This window comes from Micromys minutus (assembly GCF_963924665.1).
Source record: "Micromys minutus genome assembly, chromosome: X".
Taxonomy (NCBI): Eukaryota; Metazoa; Chordata; class Mammalia; order Rodentia; family Muridae; genus Micromys; species Micromys minutus.
The window spans coordinates 108,802,233-108,824,973 of record NC_137970.1 but is presented as its reverse complement, the minus strand read 5'-3'; the positions used below and the strand labels follow the sequence as shown (position 1 = coordinate 108,824,973).

Below are 22,741 nucleotides of genomic sequence, written 5' to 3'. Positions count from 1 at the left end.
TATTATTATTATTATTATTATTATCATTATTATTATTATTATCATTATTATTATTATTATAAGTTTTCATAAAATTTTGATCATATCCACCTTCTTTGCCACACTTCTCCTCAATCTCACCTCCTTTTATTCCTACCCACTTAGTTTTGTTTTGTTAATCTATTAAGTTCTACTTTTACTCCCCAAGTAGTTTGGTGTGTGTGTGTGTCTATGTATCAGAGCGTGCTCAACCCACAAAGTGTTACAACATTAGAGAAAATTCAGTTTCTCCATATCAGCAGCTATGTGCAATTCTTCGGCCACAAACAGAAGTTCAGACCCATCTTGTGGGGAAAAGGTTTTGTTATGGCAAAACAAATGTGGCTTAATGTTGATTAAAGTAGTGAAGATTAAGGAGATTTTTTTTCCTCATTTAGAAAAGGAGTGACTTCTACAGAGCCACATATGTGTCCTCACTGCCCTCTGATCATTCCATGTTGGGTGGCCTGGCACTCAGCATGTCTTTTAATTTGCACACATCAGGTCTTCCTTGTGAACTTGTATAGTATAACTTTCACAACTCTGCTGGAAGAACGAATTTTATAGGCAGATAACCCCCATCTCCTTCCTTTCTCTTCCAAACAGTTCCTCGTTTTGCTGCCTTCCCACCTCCACACCTGCCATGTCCAAACTTCAGAAGAGTCCAGAACATACAGCTAACCAAGGCCAGACCTGTGAAGAAACCAAGCAAGTCCAGACCACAGCAGGCTCCGGACATGTTGAGGAGCCACGTTCCTCTTCTCTTCTCCCTATGGCTGGAAGTCTGAAGGGTCAGACCGGTGAAGAGGCCCAGGTCCCCAAGGCTTCAGAGGAACCATGTAACTCCTGTCAACTTATCATGGCTGACAACCAGAAAGATCTTGCACATGGGAGGCCCAGTACTTCCAGGGGTCTTCAGCTCCCCTGTGCCTCTTCAGGGGACTGTGCTGAGGGCCTGGGTCATGGAGAGTTACAGGGTGGCCCGGCCGTCCCGCCACATCATCCAGATTTGTCTGTCATGGCCATAGACGGCAAAGTTAATTTCTTGGTGAATTACATGCTGGTAAAGTACCAGGCAAGGGAGATGCTGAGTATGAGTGACATCATGTCGCTCATTGTCAGAGAAGATTTAGACCATTATCAGGAAATCTTTGTGAGAGCCTCTGAGCGCATGGAGATGGTCTTTGGCCTGGGTGTGAGGGAGGTGGACGCTATCAACCACTTCTACACCATCTTCATCAAATTAGGCCTCACCTATGATGGGATGCGTAGCCATGAGTTCAGCTTCCCCAAGACCGGTCTCCTAATCCTCATCCTGGGCGTCGTCTTCATGAAGGGCAACCATGTGACCGAGGAGGACATTTGGGAAGCGTTGAGCCCGATGGGCATCTATCCTGGGATGGATCATTTCATGTTTGGTGAACCCAGAGAGCTGATCACGCATGAGTTTGTGATGGAGGGGTACCTGGCACGCCAGCCACTGGGCAACACAGATCCCATGCAGTGTGCATTTGTGTGGGGGCCGCGGGCTAAGGCAGAAACTAGTAAGATGAGGGTGTTGGAGTTTGTGGCCAAGGTTCATGGGTCAGACCCTACTGCCTTTCCTTCTCAGTATGAAGAAGCGGTGCTGGAAGAAGAGAGACAGCTTGGCATGATTTTAGAGTCACAGTAAGAGACACAGAAGGCACTGGGTTACCTGGCAGTTTGCTCACTGAATTGCTAACAATCACTGATTACCCCAGGGGGGGTGGGTGAAGTCAAAAATAATGCTGCTTAAGAGAGACTTTTAAACATAATATTTCTAGTGTTATTTGAGTTGTATATGATAATTGATGCACAATAGTTTAATAAAGATAAGAGTATTGAAAATACTTATGATTGAGATGAAGACAAAGAGTTGTTCCTTGTCACAATTGTAGGAATTATTACATCATTAAGAATAAAATCATTTCTCATTTTAAAAGAGTAACAACATCCCCTTCTCCCTGGCAGGGTGCGGAGAGTGTGCTCTGGGCTCAGAACACACATTTGCCATTAAAAAATCAAAAAAAAAAAAAAAATCTAAAAGTCCTTTGAATATCCCCCACCTCCTAAAAAACTTGGTACCTTTTCTGCATTTGGTAATGACACCCTTTCATGTATGGTGGCTTGTGATGAAAAGGGCTCTAGGGTCTTTGGGTTTGTACATTTTGAAACACAAAAGGGCTATTTGGAAAATAAAGGGAATGCTTTTAAAATGGCAGTAGAGTGTCCATCAGATGATTTACATCCTGGAAGGAGCAAGAAGCAGAGCTTGGAGCCAGAGTGAAAGAGCTCAGCAGGGTTTCTCTTAGGAGCTTTGAAGAAGACATGGATGATGAGAGAGTGCTTCTGCAAGTTTGGGCCAATGACACCTTTGGATTTGTCAACTTGAAAGGTAGGAAGATGCGCAGAATCCTGTGGGTGAGATGAAGGGAAAGGAACTCAATGCAAAACACATTTTTTTCTTACACTTTATTTAAAAAAATAGAGAAATACATGTAAAGATTTTTAAAGGCATTTTTGGCATAACATTATGTGAATACTTTTGTCAGTACTTAATTATTTTAGAGGTTTGATAGCATGCATTGAAATCCCACTAGTTACCATAAGCATGAAGTACAGGTAGGACAGAACGTAACATGGAAACCATTTTCTTGTTGGGTATAAATTAAGCATGACGATCTTATTTTTGAACAACAAACACATTTATGTTGGTTGAGCTCAGAAAGCAGGGGAACAGCAGATGGAACTTAAGCGCAGATCTGAGCAGATGAAGCAACATTGGATCCCCATATACCAGGGTGTGGAACTTTCTGTGAAAAATCTCATCCCCTGCAGAAGCCACTCTATGTTTCTTCAGATAGGCACTAAGAAGGGCACCAGGCTCACCTCCCTAAGCAGTATATGCAGAGCATGGCAAGTGTGCAAGTGTGTAAGTGTGCAAGTGTCTGTGCTCAGGGTGCCAGACTTCGTCCATTCCAGGGTATGACTGGTGTTATCTGCCCAGCTTCTCCTAGACCTCTACTTGGTATGAGACCAGCTTCCTCGCAGCTTCTATGAGTCATGTCAACACAGCGTGTTGCTGGCATGTCAACACTCAACACACAGCCACAAGTCAGCATGTAGCAGCCTGCTGCTCACTTGCATGTCCAGTTACCTTTTGACCACTTGCATGTTGGCCTCTGCACCCCCATAAGAGCAGAAGCAAAAAGAAAATAGCTGTTTGTTCTGATTAAAGCCATGTACCCTTTTCCTGCTGGCAAATTCCCTGGCGTGATTCACACACAACTCATGTCACTTCACATGTTCAAATCTCCAGAGTCTCTTTACTCAAAGTTTGGTGAGGCTCTGGAGCAGTGAGCATTAAACTGGGGTTCCAAGTTTCTACACAGAACATGGACCACGAACAGAAACACGTGATTCACCAAAGGGGAAAAAGAAGCAGTGACTGTAATGTGATTTGAATAAATAAAAGTAAAAGGAAAATAAAAAATCATGTATATATACATACATATACACATATACACATACATATACACATATATACATACATATACACATATACACATACATACATAAATATATGCATGCTCTTATTAGAACAATTTCCCCATGCATGCTTTTAATAGAACACTTCCCCCCACATGCATGATCTTAATAGAACACTCCCCCCAGGAAGGCATTTAAGAAAACATATTCCCTGTGCATGCTCTTCATAGAACACTCCCCCATGTGCATGCTCTTGATAGAACACTTTCCCCCTGCCGTGCATGCGCTTAATAGAACACTTTCCCCCATGCATGCTCTTAATAGAACACTTTCCCTCATGAATGCACTTAATAAAACACTTTCCGTCATGCAAGCTGTGAATAGAACACCCGACCGTGCATGCATTTAAGAGAACACTTTACCCATGCATGCTCCTAATAGAACACGCCCCCAGCATACCTTTACTAGAACAATCGCCCCTGTGCATGCTCTTAATAGAACACTTTCCCCTGTGCATGCTCTTAATAGAACACTTTCCCCAAAGCATGCTCTTAAAAGAATATCCCCCCCCCCCGTTCATGCTCTTAACAGAACACTTTCCCGCCATGCATTCTGTTAATGTAAGACTTCCCCGCCAGTGCATGCTTTTAAAGAACACTTGCCCCCTCTGAATGTTCTTAATAGAACACTTTCCCTCTGTCTCTGGTATTAGTAGAACACTACCCTCCCATGCATGCTCTTAATAGAACACTTTCCCCCGTGCATGCTATTACTAGAACACTTTCTTCCTTGCAAGCTCTTAATAAAACACTTTCCCCAGTTCATGCTTTTAATAGAACACTTCCCCACCATGCATGCTCTTAATAGAACATTTACTCCCATGCATTAACTTAATAGAACACTTTCCCCTCTGCATGCTATTAATAGAATACTTTCCTTCTGTGCATGGTCTTAATAGAACACTTCCCACCCCCAGAGCATGCTCTTAATAGAAAACTTTCCCCCGTGCATGCTATTAATAAAACATTTTCCCCCATGCATGCTCTTAATAGAACACTCTGCCCCCCATGCATGCTCTTAAAGAACACCCCCCCCGTGCATGCATTTAAGAGAACAATTTCCCCATGCATGCTCCTAATTGAACACTCCCCACCTGAGCATGCTGTTAGTAGAACACCCCCCTGTTTATGCTTTTAATAGAACACTCCACCCACCCCATGCATGCATTTAAGAGAATACTTTCCCTGTGCTAGCTCTTAATAGAACACATTTCCCATGAATGCTCTTAATAGAACACTTTCCCCCATGCATGCTTTTAATAGAACACTGTCCCCATGTATACTATTAATAGAACATGTCCTCCCTGTGCATGCTCTTACTAGAACACTTTTGCCTGTACATGCTCTTAATAGAACACTTCTCTGTCCCCCTTTCATGCTCTTAATTGAACACTTTCCCCCTCCTGTGCAAGCTCTTAATAGTACACTTTCCGCTGTGCATGCTCTTAATAAAACACTTCTGCACGCATGCTTGCTCTTAAACGAACACCTCCCTCCAGTGCATGCATTTAAGAGAACATTTTCCCCCGTGCCTGCTCTTAATAGAACACTTTCTCCCATGCATGCATTTAGTAGAACACTTTGCCCCCGTGCCTGCTCTTAATAGAACACTTTCTCCCATGCATGCATTTAGTAGAACACTTTGCCCCCGTGCATGCTCTTAATAGAACACTTTCCTTCAATGCATGATCTTAATAGCACACTTATCCCCCATGTATGCTCTTAATAGAACCCCCCCAAGCATGCTCTTAATAGAAAACTTTCCACCATGCATGTTCTTAATAGAACACTCCCCCCCCCCCGTTCATTCCCTTAATATAACACACCCCACAGTGCATGCTATTAATAGAACACTTTTCTCTCTGCAACCTCATAATAGAATATTTTCCTTCCGTTTGTGGTAATATAGAACACTTTCCCCACCAAGCATGCTCTTAATAGAACACTTTCTCCCATGAATGCTCTTAATAAAACACTTTCCCTCATGCATGCTATTAATAGAACACCCCCAGTGCATGCATTTAAGAGAACACTTTCCCCATGCATGCCCTAATAAAACACTCCCCACCCGAGCATGCTGTTAATAGAAAACCCCCCTCTCGTGCATGATCTTAATAGAACACTTTCCCCGTGCATGCTCTTAATAAAACACTTCCCTCCATGTGCATATTCTTAATAGTACACTCCCCTCCCCCATGAATGTGTTTAAGAGGACACTTACCCCATGCCTGCTCTTAATAGAATAGTTTCCCAGGGCATACTCTTAATAAAACACTTTCCCCGTGCATGATCTTAATAGAACACTTCCCACCCCTGTGCATTCTCTTAATATAACAATTCCGCCCCAGTGCATGCTCTTAATAGAACAATTTCTCCTGTGCATGCTCTTAATATAACACTCCCCCCATGAATGCTTTTAAAAGAACACTTTCACCCATACATGCTTTTAAAAGAACACACCCCTGTGCATACCCTCAATAGTACACTACCCCCATGCAAGCTTTTACTAGAACTTTGTCTTCCATTGCATGATCTTCATAGAATAATTTCCCCGTTCATGCATTTACTAGAACTTTTTCTTCCAGTACATGCTCTTTATAGAATACTTTCATGCATTTAATAGAACACTTCCCCCCATTCATGCACTTAATGGAACACTTTCCCCTGTGCATTCTCTTAATATAACACTATGCCCCCAGTGCATGCTCTTAATAGAACACTTTCTCCTGTGCATGCTCTTAATAGAACACTTTTCCCCATGCATGCTCTTAATAGAACACTTTCCCCGTGCATGATCTTAATAGAACACTTCCCACCCCTGTGCATTCTCTTAATATAACACTTCCACCCCAGTGCATACTCTTAGTAGTACAATTTCTCCTGTTCATGCTCTTAATATAACACTTCCACCATGCATGCTTTTAAAAGAACACTTTCACCCATGCATGCTTTTAAAAGAACCCCCCTGTGCATACCCTTAATAGTACACTACCACCCATGCATGCAATTACTAAAACTTTTTCTTCCCGTGCATGCTCTTTATAGAATACTTTCCCAATGCATGCATTTAATAGAACACTCCCCTCCCATGCATGCTCTTAATGGAACACTTTCCCCCTTGCATGCTCTTAATAGAACAATTGCCCCCATTCATGCTCTTAATAGAACACTTCCCAGTGCATTCTCTTAATATAACACTCTGCCCCCAGTGCATGCTCTTAATAGAACAACCCCCCGTTCATGCTCTTAATAGAACACTTTCCCCCCATGTACTTTCTTAATATAACACTTCCTCCCCGACCATGCTCTTAATAGAACACATTCCCTCTGTGCATGCTTTTAATAGAACACTCCCCCCCACATGCAAGCTCTTAATAGAACATTTTCCCTTTTGCATGCATTTAATAGAACACTTTCTCCCATGCATGCTCTTAATAACCCCCCCGTGAATGCTCTTAATAGAAAAATACTCCACATGCATGCTTTTAATAAAACACTTTCTCCTGTGCTTGCTCTTAATAGAACACTTCCCCCATGCAAGCTCTTAAAAGAACACTTTCCCCTCTGCATGCTCTTAATAGAACACCCCACCTGTGCAATCGTTAATGGAACACTATGCCCCATGCATGCATTTAATAGAACACTTTCTTCCTGTGCATGTTCTTAATAGAATACTTTTCCCGTGCATGCATTTAATAGAACAGTTCCATCCATGCATTCTCTTAATTGAGCAGTTCCCCCATGCATGCTCTTAATAGAACATTTCCCCAGTTCATGCTCTTAACACAACACTCCCCCGTGCATTTTCTTAATAAAACACCCCCCCCCCAGTGCATGCTCTTAATAAAACCCTTTTTCCTGTGCATACACTTAATAGAAAATTTTCCGCCATTCATGCTCTTAATAGAACACCTAACCCTCTGCATGCTCTTAATACAACAATTTCTAAATGTGCATGCTCTTAGTAGAACACTTCCCCCCATGCATGCCCTTAATAGAACATTATCCCCCTTGCATGCTCTTAATAGAATGCATTTAAAAGTTCATGCTTTTAATAGAACACTTTCCTGTCTGCATGCTCTTAATTGAATACTTTTCCACTGTGCTTGCTTTTAGTAGAACACTTTCCTTCCATACATGCTCTTAATAGATCACTTCCCTCTTGCATGCTCTTAAAAGGACACTTTCCCCAGTGCATGCTTTTAACAGAACACTTTACCAAGTGCATTCTCATTATAGAACACTTCCCACCCATACATGCTCTTCATAGAACACTTTCCCCTGTGCATTCTCTTAATATAACACTACCCCCTATGTATGCATTTAATAGAACACTTTACCCTGTGCATGGTATTAATAGAACACCCCTATGCATGGTCTTGATAGAACACTTTCCCCCATGCATTCTCTTAATGTAATACTTCCCCACATTGCATTCTCTTAATAGAACCCTTTCCCCTCTGCATGACCTTAGTAGAACACTTTCACTATGTGCATGCTCTTAATTGAACATGTACCCCCCAATCATGCTCTTAATAAAATACTTTACTCCATGCATGCTTTTAATAGAACACTTTACCCCGTGCATGCTCATAGTAGAAGACATCCCCCCGGCATGCTCTTAATAGAACACTCTTGCTGGCTCTTAATAGAATTCTTCCCCCCAATGCATGCTCGTAACTGAACACTTTCCCCCATGCAATGTCCTTAATAGAACAGTTCCTACCCCTGTGCATTCTCTGAATATAGCACCCCCCTGTGGATGCTCTTAATTGAACACTTCCCCCCATGCATGCTCTTAATAGAACACTTTCCCACATGCAAGCTCTTAATACAACACTCCCCCTCTGTGCATTCTTTTAATAGAACACTTTCTCCATGCATGCATTTAATAGAACACTTTTACCAGTGCATGCTCTTAATAGAACACTTTCTCCCATGCATGTTCTTAGTAGAACACTTTCCCCTCTGCATGTTCTTAGTAGAACACTTCCCTACCTACATGCTCTTAATTGAACACTTCCCCCCAGTGCATGCTTTTAATAGAACACTTCCCCATGCATCCTCTTTATAGAAAACTTCAGCCCGTCATGCTCTTAATAGAACACCCCCCCGCCCATGCAGGCTCTTAATAGAACACTTCTCTCATAAGCATGGTCTTAATAGAACACTTTTGCCTGTGTAAGCTCTTAATAGAATACTTTCCCCCTCCTGTGCATACTCTTAATAGAACACCCCCAGTCATGCATGAATTTAAGAGAAAACTTTCCCCTGCACATTCTCTTAATAGAACACCCCACCATGCATGCTCTTAATAGAATACTTTCCCCCGTGCATGCATTTAATAGAACACTTTCCCCCATACATGTTCTTAATAGAACACTTTCCCCCATGCATCCTCTTAATAGAGTACTTTACCCCATTCTTGCTCTTAATAGAACACTTTCCCCCACTGTGCATGCTCTTAATAGAACATTCTCCCCCGTGCATGCTCTTAATAGAACTCTCCCCCCCCCATGCATGCTCTTAACAGAATACTTCCCCCTCCAATACATACTCTTAATAGAGTACTTTCCCCCTTACAAGCTCTTAATAGAACACTTTCCCCATGCATGCTCTTAATAGAATACATTCTCCCCCTGCATGCTTTTAATAGAACACTTTCCCTGTGCATGCATTTAATAGAACAGTTTCTCCCATTCATGCTGTCTTAATAGAACACTCCTCCACCCCCTGTGCATGCTTTGCTGCCACAGAGTAATTTGCCCTGTGGTGGCCTCATGTCATTGCCCCCTTTGGGTTAGGGGTACACACAGGGCACACTAACACGGATTTACCCCCAAGAGCCAGCACTAAAGTGGGTTGACGGCAGGAATTGTTTTCAGGGCTTATCCGGGGGCCTCTGGGCACAGAAGCCTGTCTGCCCCAGGTCATTAGGAAAGAGGCCAGGAGCAAAGAGCAGCCTCCACTCTGGCCTGGGCTCTTCAGCCCCACACAGCGGCAGTGCCGGGTTGTAGGTCAGCTCAGGCTTGACCGGCTGGTTGTGAGTCTCTTCCACCAGGGTATTCTTGGGAAATGAGAGGTGCCCTTGAAAAGGTGTGTGGGTACAGGCTGAGCAACTGGTGAGTGGGAGACCTAGGCTGCGGGGGAGCAGAGGGATCTCTGCGGAGTGCACACGGAAAGGGCACCCCCTGCCCTGACCTGCCCTGTCCTCCCCGATCCAGTAACCGGGAACAGATCTTAGGAACTTCTGATCCCACCCGGAGAGGACTTCAGGTCACAGAGCAGAGCCTGGCCCAACCACCAGCCGTAAAGGCGGCTCCAGCCAGAAAGGCGGCTCGTACAGGCTGAGCTACTGAGACCTGGAACAGATCTTAGGAACTTCTGTTCCCACCCGGAGAGGACTTCAGGTCGCAGAGCAGAGCCTGGCCCAACCACCAGCCAGAAAGGCGGCTCCAGCCAGAAAGGCGGCTCATACAGGCTGAGCAACTGGTGAGTGGGAGACCTAGGCTGCGGGGGAGCAGAGGGATCTCTGCGGAGTGCACACAGAAAGGGCACCCCCTGCCCTGACCTGCCCTGTCCTCCCTGATCCAGTAACTGGGAACAGATCGTAGGAACTTCTGTTCCCACCCGGAGAGGACTTCAGGTCACAGAGCAGAGCCTGGCCCAACCACCAGCCGGAAAGGCGGCTCGTACAGGCTGAGCTACTGTGACCAGGAACAAATCTTAGGAACATCTGTTCCCACCCGGAGGTGACTTCAGGTCGCAGAGCAGAGCCTGGCCCAGCTGCCACCCGGAACCTGGGCTGCTGGGGAGTAGAGAGATCTCTGAGGAGTGCACACGGAAAGTGTACCAGGGACACAGACCAGATACAAGGGAAAGGCAAGAACATATCACTGACAACAAAATGGCAAGAGGAAAGAGAAAGAGTATATCCCAAGGAAACCAAGACAATCTAGCAACACCAGAACCCAGCTCTCCGATAGTAGCAAACATAGGAATTCCAAACACTCCAGAGAAAGAAGACACAGACCTGAAAACATGCCTCAAGACACTGATAGAGTTACTTAAACAAGAAAGGGAGGAAAAGCAAAAAGATTCAGAAGCTTTTAAAGAAGAAACAAGAAAAACACTCAAAGAACTCAAAGAACGAGACGAAAACAGAAACAAGGAAATAAAGGAATGGAAGAGGGAAATTAAAACAGAAATTGACACAATAAAAAAAGCGCTAAAAGAGATAACCCTAGAGTCAGAACACCAAAAAAAGAAATCAGGAGTCACAGAAGCAAGCATTTCCAACAGATTACAAGAGATCGAGGAGAGAATCTCGGGGGCAGAAGACAACATTGCAAACATAGACAAAACAGCCAGAGAAGATGCAAAAAACAAAAAGCTCCTAACCCAAAATGTCCAGGAAATACAAGACACAATGAGAAGACCTAACCTAAGGATAATAGGAATAAAAGAGGGAGAAGAGTATCAACTAAGAGGCACAGTAAATATCTTCAACAAAATCATAGAAGAAAACTTCCCTACCCTCAAGAATGAGATGACCACGAGCATAAAAGAAGCCTTCAGAACTCCAAATAGGTTGGACCAGAAAAGAAATACCTCCCGACACATAATAGTAAAAACATCAAGTGCCCAAAGTAAAGAAAGAATACTAAAAGCAGTAAGGGAAAAAGGTCAGGTAACATATAAAGGCAGACCAATCAGACTCACACCCGATTTCTCAACAGAGACTATGAAAGCTAGAAGAGCCTGGACAGACATCATGCACTCCTTAAGAGAGCACAAGTGCCAGCCCAAGCTGCTATACCCAGCAAAACTATCAATCACCATCGATGGAGAGACAAAGATATTTCAAGACAAATCAAAATTCACACAATATCTGACCACAAACCCAGCACTACAACGAATTATAGGTGGAAAACCCAATACAAGGAGGGAAAATACAGCCTAGTAAAAACAAGAAAACTCCTAAACAAGAAAACTAAAAGAAGAAAAAAAAAAAAAAAAAAAAAGACGGACACAACTCAACCAAAAAAGCAAAAATGGGAGGATACAGAAAAAACTATTCTTTGATATCTATTAACATAAATGGGCTCAACTCCCCAATAAAGAGACACAGACTATCAGACTGGATACATAAACAAAATCCAGCCTTTTGCTGCATACAGGAAACTCATCTCAGAGACAGAGACAGACACTATCTCACAGTAAAAGGGTGGGAAAAAAACTTCCAAGCAAACAGCTCCAAAAAGCAAGCTGGAGTGGCTATTCTAATATCGAATAAAGTAAATTTCCAAATAAAAGTTATCAAAGAAGATAAAGAAGGACACTTTTTACTCATTACCGGGGAAATCTGTCAGGAGGAACTCTCAATCCTTAACATATATGCTCCAAATAAAAAATCACCCACATTCATAAAAGAAACTCTACTAAAGCTCAAAAAATACATCTCACCCCACACAATAATAGTGGGAGACTTTAACACCCCACTCTCACCAATGGACAGATCAGGGAAACAAAAACTGAACAAGGACACTGCAAAACTAGCAGAGACTTTGAACCAACTAGAATTAATAGATATATACAGAACATACTATCCTAAATTAAAAGAATACACCTTTTTCTCACCACCCCATGGCACCTTCTCGAAAATTGACCACATAATTGGACACAGAACGAGCCTTCATCGATATAAGAAGATTGAAATACTCCCATGCATCCTCTCAGATCACCATTGTCTACGGCTGGTCTTTAACAACAACAAAGACAACAAAATACCCACATACACATGGAAACTAAACAACACTCTGCTAAAGGATAGCAGGGTCAAAGAAGAAATAAAGAAAGAAATTAAGGATTTTCTAGAATTCAACGAAAACGAAAACACAACATACCCAAACCTATGGGATGCAATGAAAGCAGTATTGAGAGGAAAACTCATTGCCCTAAGTGCTTCCAAGAAGAAACTGGAGAGAGCGCACATCAGCAACCTGACAGCACAGCTAAAAGCCCTAGAACAAAAGGAAGCAGATTTACCCAAAAAGAGTAGACAGCAAGAAATAATCAAAATTAGGGCAGAAATAGACCAAATAGAAACAAAAAAAACCATTGAAAAAATCAACAAAACAAAGAGTTGGTTCTTTGAGAAAATCAACAAGATTGATAAACCCCTAGCCAGACTAACTAAAGGGCAAAGAGAGAGTATCCAAATTAACAAAATCAGAAAGGAAAGTGGTGACATAACAACTGAAACTAAGGAAATTCAAGAAATCATCAGATCCTACTACAAAAACTTATACTCCACAAAATTGGAAAATCTGGAGGAAATGGACGAATTCCTAGACAGATACAAGGTACCAAAGTTGAATCAGGACCAAGTAAACCATCTAAATAACCCTATAACACCTAAAGAAATAGAAGAAGTCATCAAAAGCCTCCCAACCAAAAAAAGCCCAGGTCCAGACGGGTTCAGTGCAGAATTTTATCAGACATTTATTGGGGATATAACACCAATATTCACCAAGCTATTCCAAAAGATAGAATCAGATGGGATATTACCCAACTCATTTTTTGAGGCTACAGTAACCCTCGTACCTAAGCCACACAAAGACCCTACAAGGAAAGAGAACTTCAGACCAATCTCACTTATGAACATTGATGCAAAAATACTCAACAAAATCCTTGCAAACCGAATCCAAGAACACATCAAAACCATCATTCATCATGACCAAGTAGGCTTCATCCCTGGGATGCAGGGATGGTTTAACATAAGGAAATCCATCAATGTAATCCACCATATAAACAAACTTAAAGACCAAAATCACATGGTCATCTCACTAGACGCTGAGAAAGCATTCCACAAAATCCAACACCCCTTCATGTTAAAAGTCCTGGAAAGAACAGAAATCCAAGGCCCATATTTAAACATAATAAAAGCAATATAAAGCAAACCAACAGCCAACATCAAACTTAATGGCGAAAAACTTGAAGCAATCCCACTAAAATCAGTGACTGGACAAGGCTGCCCACTCTCTCCCTACCTATTCAACATAGTACTGGAAGTCCTGGCTGGAGCAATTAGACAGCAAAAGGAGATCAAGGGGATACAAATCGGAAAGGAAGAGATAAAAACATCACTCTTTGCCGATGACATGATAGTGTACTTGAGTGACCCCAAAAATTCCACCAGAGAACTCCTACAGCTGATAAACAAGTTCAGCAAAGTGGCCGGATACAAAATTAACTCAAACAAATCAGTAGCCTTTCTATACTCAAAAAACAAACATGTGGAGAAAGAAATTGGGGAAAAGATACCCTTCACAATAGTTACAAAAACTATGAAATACCTTGGTGTGACTCTAACTAAGGAAGTGAAGGACCTGTATGACAAGAACTTCAAACCTCTAAAGAAAGAAATTGAGGAGAATCTCAGAAAATGGAAAGATCTCCCATGCTCATGGATTGGAAAGATCAACATCTTAAAAATGGCCATCCTACCAAAAGCAATCTACAGATTCAATGCAATCCCCATCAAAATTCCAACCCAGTTCTTCATGTAATTGGAAAGATCAATGTGCAATTTCATCTGGAATAACAAAAGACCTAGAATAGCGAAATCCATCCTCAACAACAAAAAAACATCAGCGGGAATCACTATCCCTGACCTCAAGCTATATTACAAGGCAATTGTGCTGAAAACTGCATGGTACTGGTACAGAAATAGGCAAGTGGATCAATGGAATAGAATAGAAGATCCAGAAATGAGCCCTCATGTATATGGTCACCTGATTTTAGACAAAGGAGCAGTAAACATTCAATGGAAAAAGGACAGCTTATTCAACAAATGGTGCTCGTCCAACTGGCACTCAACATGCAAAAGAATGAAAATAGACCCGTTCTTATCTCCTTGTACAAAGCTCAAGTGTAAGTGGATTAAAGATCTCCACATTAATCCTGATACACTGGAATTATTAGATGAGAAAGTAGGGAAAACCTTAGAACACATAGGCACAGGAGAAAATTTCCTGAACAAAACTCCAATGGCTCAAGCTCTAAGGTCAAAGATTAACAAATGGGACTTAATGAGATTGCAAAGTTTCTGTAAGGCTAAGGACATTGTCAAGAATACAAAACGGCAACCAACAGAATGGGAAAAGATCTTTACCAACACCACATCAGATAGAGGCCTAATATCTAAGGTGTACAAGGAACTCAAAAAGCTCGACACCAGAGAATCAAATAACCCTATTAAAAAATGGGGTACAGAGCTAAACAAATCTTTCTCAGTTGAGGAACTCCGAATGGCCGAAAAACATCTGAGGAAGTGCTCGACATCCTTAGCCATCAGGGAAATGCAAATCAAAACAACCCTAAGATTCCACCTCACTCCAGTCAGATTGGCCAAGATCCAAAACTCAGATGACAGCAGATGCTGGCGAGGCAGCGGAGAAATAGGAACACTTCTCCACTGTTGGTGGGGTTGCAAGCTAATACAACCACTCTGGAAATCGGTCTGGCGATACCTCAGAAAATTGGATATAGTACTACCTGAAGACCCAGCTATTCCACTTCTGGGCATATACCCAAGAGACACTTTAATACACAACAAAGATATATGCACCACAATGTTCATAGCGGCTCTATTTATAATAGCCAGAAGCTGGAAGGAACCCAGATGTCTTTCAGAAAACGAATGGATACAAAAATTGTGGTACATATACACAATGGAATACTACTCAGCCACCAGAAACAATGACTTAACCAAATTCTTAAGAAAATGGCTGCATCTAGAGAAGATCATCCTGAGTGAGATAACCCAGTCACAAAAGAACAGACATAATATGCAGTCATTGATAGTGGGATGCTAACCCCAGAGGCTTGCACTCCCCCAGAAACAACTCACAGACTGTATGAAGTCCAAGAAATAATGAAAACAAAAAATATACATATATTCACAAAACAAGAAGACTTTGACTATTCCCATGTTGAGTTTTGTTTTGCATGTACTTTACGCTTATTGCAACTAGTACGTTTTCAATGCATACTGTCAAGCCCTTGAAAAAAATCAAGTACTGACTAAAAAACATATTCACATGGTTTTATGTAAAATTTATTTTAATGTCTGAAAAAACAGTATTGACAACAATGTATAATTTTAAGCAAAAAATGTTTAAAATCTTTACATTTATCTTTGTTTTGCAAAATAAAGTCGTTTAAATAAAAAAAAAAAGAAAAGGTGTGTGGACATATTTGTGTGTGTGTGTGTGTGTGTGTGTGTGTGTGTGTGTGTGTGTGTTTATATATGTGTGTGTTTACATGTATGTGTGTGTATGTGTGGTTTCAGAATAGTGTATGACATTCTTGTGCACACATTTGTATAGTAATAAGTCAGACTCTCTGATTCTGCAACAAATTCATATCCCTGTTTGGTTCTCAAACCCGACTGTGTAACTAAGATCAGGCCCACCTGAGGCCTGTTCATAGGTTTCTGTGGTTTCTTTTTAATATTTGCATATGACTCATTTTTCCACTTTCACCTTTTCTGTAATTCCTCACAACCCTCCTACTGAGGAGAGGCAGAGGCACCACTGAAAAGGGATCAGGGTATATGGATTTAACACGGCTTCCGCTATACCATTAATAAATGGCCACTGTGAGTGATGGAAATACATACATCCCTTCCATTCTGATGGAAATTCACAAGTAGTGTAAAACTGACAATATGTCTACTTCGTGGTTAGAATAGAGAACATGGCCAGAAAAATAAGAAAAAGAAGAAAAAATCGAGTATTCATGATATATTATTATGTAACAAATTTTGTGAGCTATAGTATTTTAGAGATTCAATGAATTAAACAGATAAATTAGTTAAATTATACTAGAATCCAAGAGAATATAATATTCATTGAAAGTCCTCCCCTCAAAGAAAATACCGCCAGATGGTTTTAATACAGCATTTTATCAGAATATAACAGGAAAACTAATTCTAATATTCCTCAAATAATCCCAAAAAGAGAAAACAAAATTTTGATCCTTCTAATTCATGTGAATGGGAGATCTTTCCATTTTCTGAGATCTTCCTCAATTTTCTTCTTTAGAGGTTTGAAGTTCTAGTCATAAAGGTCCTTCACTTGCTTAGAGTCACACCAAAGTATTTCACAGTTTTTCCTTAAGTTGTCATTCAAACCATAGAACTTCCCAACACACACACAGGGACACACACACACACACAGACACACACACACACACACAGGAACACATACATAGGCACATATACACACACACCTACACACACATAGGCACACACATGCACAAATACAAAAACACACACAAGAATGCACATACATACATAGGCACATATACACACAAAGTCACATACACACACACACACACTGGCACACACACACATAAGTACACACAAAGGCACACACAAACTCACACACAAACAGGGGAACACACATACACAGACATATATACATACCCTCTTTCCTCTTAACATCCACCTCATCCTTCAGTCACTTTCTTCTTTCTGTCTTTCCTTCTTCCAGGATTCTTTCTAAATATCCTTTTTCTCTTTTTCTCTAATTTATCTTAACTGAACTCTTTTACTCATTTCTCCTCTTCTTCCTCATATATAGGGAGCCGTTGGTCCCAATAGCTGGCGCCAGCTTCCCGCCTATATTCAGCCAACATAGCCTTTCCCCTCATGGAGCTCACATTATACCACATACGTCATAGCCCACTCTTGAGGCACGCTAATGAGCTACTGGAGGATGCACCAATCAGGTAGCAACACAAGTCTCTTAGACAGATATAAACAGTGGATTTTTCTTCCACGGGAGTCCCCTGCTCAAGAGTGCTGTACAATAAAGGTTGTTTGCGGAAGAATCCTGTTGTTTAACGCCTTTTTCTGCCGGCAGGAAGTGGGACAGCTGACAAGTGGTGCTGGATCCCGGGAAGTTTTGAACACCAGTGGCGCCAAGCGGAATCTTCAGTCCGCGAAAGTGTATCCAGAACTTCAAAAACGCAAATAGGTAAGTTCCGACAGACATGTTCCTCTTTGGATTTTACGGGGTGCCAAAGAAAGCATGCCAAAAACTTAGGCATGTCTCTTCTTGGATTTTCTCAGGCATTAGAAGGGTTATTGCTTGCATTTGTGGTAACTGTTGTAACATTACTGTTGTGGAAGTTATCTAGACAGAAAGTTATCATGCAGCACCAAGAGGGCGGGTCAGAAACAGAGCGTAATAAAAAAAGGGATTGCACAAGAAAAAAGTAAAAGAGGTAGGCTCCGAGAGGCATGTTCAAAACAATTCAGAAATGGAGTGAATTTAAAGTCAGAAAGACCGCTAGGATAAGAGAGGATTGTGCCCGGGGAAACAAAGTACAAGTTTCCCGGAGAGGAAACTTTGTATCCGCTAAAAGAGCAAAAAGCTTTAGAGCTGGCAGAAGAAGGGTCAGAGACTGAATTATTTGAATCTGAGGAAGAAAATTTAGAAAAAGAAGAGGCAAAAGAATTTGGGGCTGAGCAGTTTCAGCCAAAAAACTGTATCAAAACTGAAAGCAGTTTCTGCTGTTCTGCCTCATGCAGAGAGGAAGTGTGAATTCTCCTTTTGTTCGACAGAGACATGCCATACCCTCAGGCAAATGTTTTCGTTGTTCGAGGAGAATAACATTATCCGCAGTTATCAGCCTCTAGAACATAAACAAGTCAAAGAGTTGGCAGAGTCAGTCCAAATTTATGGAGTCACTGCTAATTTTACCATGTTCCTGATAGAAAGATTAAGTACAATAGCCATAACTCCTGATGATTGGCAGTTTGTTACCAAAGTTTGTCTCCCAAGTATGGGACAATACATTGAGGGGAAAGTCTTGTGGCATGACGCTTGTCAGGCCCAGGCTCGTGCCAATGCATCCGCAGGATAGCCAGCTTGGGATTTCAAGATGTTGTCGGGACAGAGACAGTGGGCGATGAATCAAACCGCCTATGCTGTGGAAGTCTATGGCCAGATAGCACTTTGTGCCATAAAGGCATGGAAATCGCTCACTAATAAGGGAGAAGTGTCAGGAAATCTAACAAAAATTATTCAGAGTCCAAGTGAACCCTTCTCATATTTTGTGGCCCGAATGATAGAGACAGAAGGAAAAATATTTGGAGAACAAGAACAGGCTATGCCCTTGATAGAGCAACTAATTTTTGAACAATGTACTAAGGAATGTCATAATGCCATCATCCCCTGCAAGGCTAAAGGATTGCAAGCCCGGATTAAAGCCTGCATAGAGATCAGATGACCTTTAACTAATGCAGGTTTAGCTGCTGCCATACTACAGGGGCAACAGTGGCTGGGTCTTTTTAAAAAGAGTGTCATTTGCTTTCAATGTGGGAAGCCTGGTCATATAAAGAGAGAGTGTAAAAGTCAGAGCTCTGGATTCAACCCTAAGAGTATTCCTGACCTGTGCCCTAAGTGTAAGAAAGTGAAGCATTGGGCTAATGAATGTAGATCAGTAAAAGATATCACTGGGAGGCCCCTATAAGTGTCAAAAAATGTACAGCGGGGCCCCGTCCTCAGGGCCCTCAAATATATGGGGCAACCAGCTCCCTAGTAGTCTGGGAGCAAGAGAACCCCCACGGAGAGCCACTCCAGGTTCCTAGGGATTGGACCTCCATGCCACCACCAGAATAGTCCTGACTCCACAAATGGGAGTTCAGCCTATCCCTTCTGACTTTCATGGGCCATTACGGGCTAATTCAATAGGGCTGCTTTTGGGATGTACATCTGCCACCCTTAAATGTTTGGTAGTACACCCTAGGGTGATTGATCAAGATAATAAAGGCCAACTAAAGATTATGTGCTCCTCCCCAAGGGGTTTGTTTCTGATCTCCCCAGGAAATCGGAATGCTCAATTGCTCATCCTCCCCAGCTGTCATGCCCAATTTGCATCAAACAGGGTGAGAAGGGAAAACAAAGGCTTTAGTTCTTCAGGAACTGACTTATCATATCTAATAGTAGATTTGAATCCTAGACCAACCTTGAATTTGGAGGTGGAAGGAAAACTTTTTGAAGGACGTTTAGACACAGGAGCAGAAAAAAGCATCATATCTACTAAGTGGTAGCCTGCTAAGTGGCCAGTTAACCAATCTTCCCATTCTTTACAAGGCCTTGGCTATGAAGCCAGTCCCGCTATTAGCTCTAAATCATTAAAATGGAAAGCCCCTGAGGGACAAAAATGAACTTTTACACTTTATGTCCTTCCACTACCGGTTAATCTATGGGGAAGAGACATTCTAACAAAACTAGGTCTTAAACTTATGAATAATTATTCCCTGCATGCACAAGAGATGATGACTAATATGGGGTATATCCCCAGAAGAGGCATTGGCAAACATCATCAAGGTCCTACAGACCCCATACAGCCCACCATAAAATCTTATCGAAGTGGTTTGGGTTTTTCTTAGGGGCCATTGAGGAGACTATGCCCATACAATGGCTTCCAGACAAGGCAGTGTGGGTTCCTCAATGGCCTCTTTTCTCTGAAAAACTAGAGGCTGCCCATCAATTGGTAAGGGAGCAATTACAGTTAGGACATTTGGAGCCTTCTAGCTCCCCTTGGAATACTCCAATTTTTGTCATAAAAAAGAACTCAGGCAAATGGAGACTCTTACATGACCTCAGAGCTATTAATGCACAAATGCAACTGTTTGGGTCTGTTCAACGTGGTCTCCCGCTTCTGTCAGCTTTACCCAAGCTGTGGAAGATAATTATTATAGATATTAAAGACTGTTTTTTCTCTGTACCATTACATCCCAGAGATAAAGAGAGGTTTGCCTTTACTCTGCCTGCCATAAACCATGTAGAACCTGATAATGAATACCAATGGAAAGTTCTCCCACAAGGAATGGCAAACAGTCCTACTATGTGCCAGCTATACGTACAACAAGCTTTAACCCCTATTAGAAATCAATACTCGTCATTATCAATTTTTCATTTTATGAGTGACATCATTTTATGTGGCCCTAATGTTCAAGACTTAGAAATAGCCTTTGATGATTTAGTTAAGTCCTTACAACATTTTGGGCTAAAGATAGCTTCAGAGAAAGTTCAGCGATCACAAGTGGGAACATTCTTAGGAGCCGTCATTCACCCAGAATTTGTTGTACCTCAAAAAATAGAAATAAGGAGAGATCATTTACAGACATTAAATGACTTCCAAAAGCTCCTAGGAGACATTAATTGGCTAAGGCCTTTCCTAAAGATTTCTACTGCTGAACTGAAACCCTTGTTTGATATTCTTTTTTTTTTATTATTTTGTGAATATATGTATATTTTTTGTTTTCTTTATTTCTTGGACTTCATACAGTCTGTGAGTTGTTTCTGGGGGAGTGCAAGCCTCTGGGGTTAGCATTCCACTATCAGTGACTGCATATTATGTCTGTTCTTTGGTGACTGGGTTATCTCACTCAGGATGATCTTCTCTAGATGCAGCCATTTTCTTAAGAATTTGGTTAAGTCATTGTTTCTGGTGGCTGAGTAGTATTCCATTGTGTATATGTACCACAATTTTTGTATCCATTCGTCTTCTGAAGGACATCTGGGTTCCTTCCAGCTTCTGGCTATTATAAATAGAGCCGCTATGAACATTGTGGTGCATATATCTTTGTTGTGTATTAAAGTGTCTCTGGGGTATATGCCCAGAAGTGGAATAGCTGGGTCTTCAGGTAGTACTATATCCAATTTTCTGAGGTATCGCCAGACAGATTTCCAGAGTGGTTGTATTAGCTTGCAACCCCACCAACAGTGGAGAAGTGTTCCTATTTCTCCGCAGCCTCGCCAGCATCTGCTGTCATCTGAGTTTTGGATCTTGGCCAATCTGACTGGTGTGAGGTGGAATCTTAGGGTTGTTTTGATTTGCATTTCCCTGATGGCTAAGGATGTGGAGCACTTCCTCAGATGTTTTTCGGCCATTCGGTGTTCCTCAACTGAAAATGATTTGTTTAGCTCTGTACCCCATTTTTTAATAGGGTTATTTGATTCTCTGGTGTCTAGCTTTTTGAGTTCCTTGTACACTTTGGATATTAGGCCTCTATCTGATGTGGTGTTGGTAAAGATCTTTTCCCATTCTGTTGGCTGCCGTTTTGTTTTCTTGACGATGTCCTTAGCCTTACAGAAACTTTGCAATCTCATTAAGTCCCATTTGTTAATCTTTGACCTTAAAGCTTGAGCCATTGGTGTTTTGTTCAGGAAATTTTCTCCTGTGCCTATGTGTTCTAAGGTTTTCCCTACTTTCTCATCTAATAGTTCCAGTGTATCTGGTTTAATGTGGAGATCTTTAATCCACTTACACTTGAGCTTTGTACAAGGAGATAAGAACGGGTCTATTTTCATTCTTTTGCATGTTGAGTGCCAGTTGGACCAGCACCATTTGTTGAATAGGCTGTCCTTTTTCCATTGAATGTTTACTGCTCCTTTGTCAAAAATCAGGTGACCATACATGAGGGCTCATTTCTGGATCTTCTATTCTATTCCATTGATCCACTTGCCTATTTCTGTACCAGTACCATGGAGTTTTCAGCACAATTGCCTTGTAATATAGCTTGAGGTCAGGGATAGTGATTCCCGCAGATGTTTTCTTGTTGTTGAGGATGGATTTCGCTATTCTAGGTCTTTTGTTATTCCATATGAAATTGCACATTGATCTTTCCAATTCTATGAAGAACTGGGTTGGAATTTTGATGGGGATTGCATTGAATCTGTAGATTGCTTTTGGTATTCTTGAAGGAGATCCACTGTTAACATCCCCATGGTCTCTGACCCCAGAGGATGTGGCAGCCTTATGAAAGGTAGTAAAAGCCTTGGCTAAAGCTCAGCTAATCAGAATACACCCTGGTGAACCCTTTGAGCTACGTCTCTTACAGACTGAGAAGTTGCCTACTGCAGTATTATGGCAAAAATGTCCTTTGCTGTGGATTCATCCACAGGCTTCTCCAGCCAAAACTATTGAATGGTATCCATCAGCCGTAGCCAAACTTGCCTTGCGAGGATTAAAGGCTTCTGTTATTCATTTTGGTACCTATCCAGAAAAAAATAGTTATTTCCTATACTGCAGAACAGTTACAGAATTTGGGTGCTGTTAATAATGATTGG

The 22,741-nt window shown here is 41.6% G+C and overlaps 1 protein-coding gene across 1 annotated transcript; it reads left to right on the top strand.

The window, feature by feature from the left end:
- Positions 1–661: 661 nt before the first annotated feature.
- On the top strand, positions 662–1,690 carry LOC308415189 (melanoma-associated antigen B16-like; the record flags this gene model as incomplete). The annotated part of the gene is made up of 1 exon (XM_080910212.1): positions 662–1,690. One exon carries the CDS (start codon positions 662–664, stop codon positions 1,688–1,690), a length of 1,029 nt encoding a protein of 342 aa, XP_080766338.1.
- Positions 1,691–22,741: the final 21,051 nt, after the last annotated feature.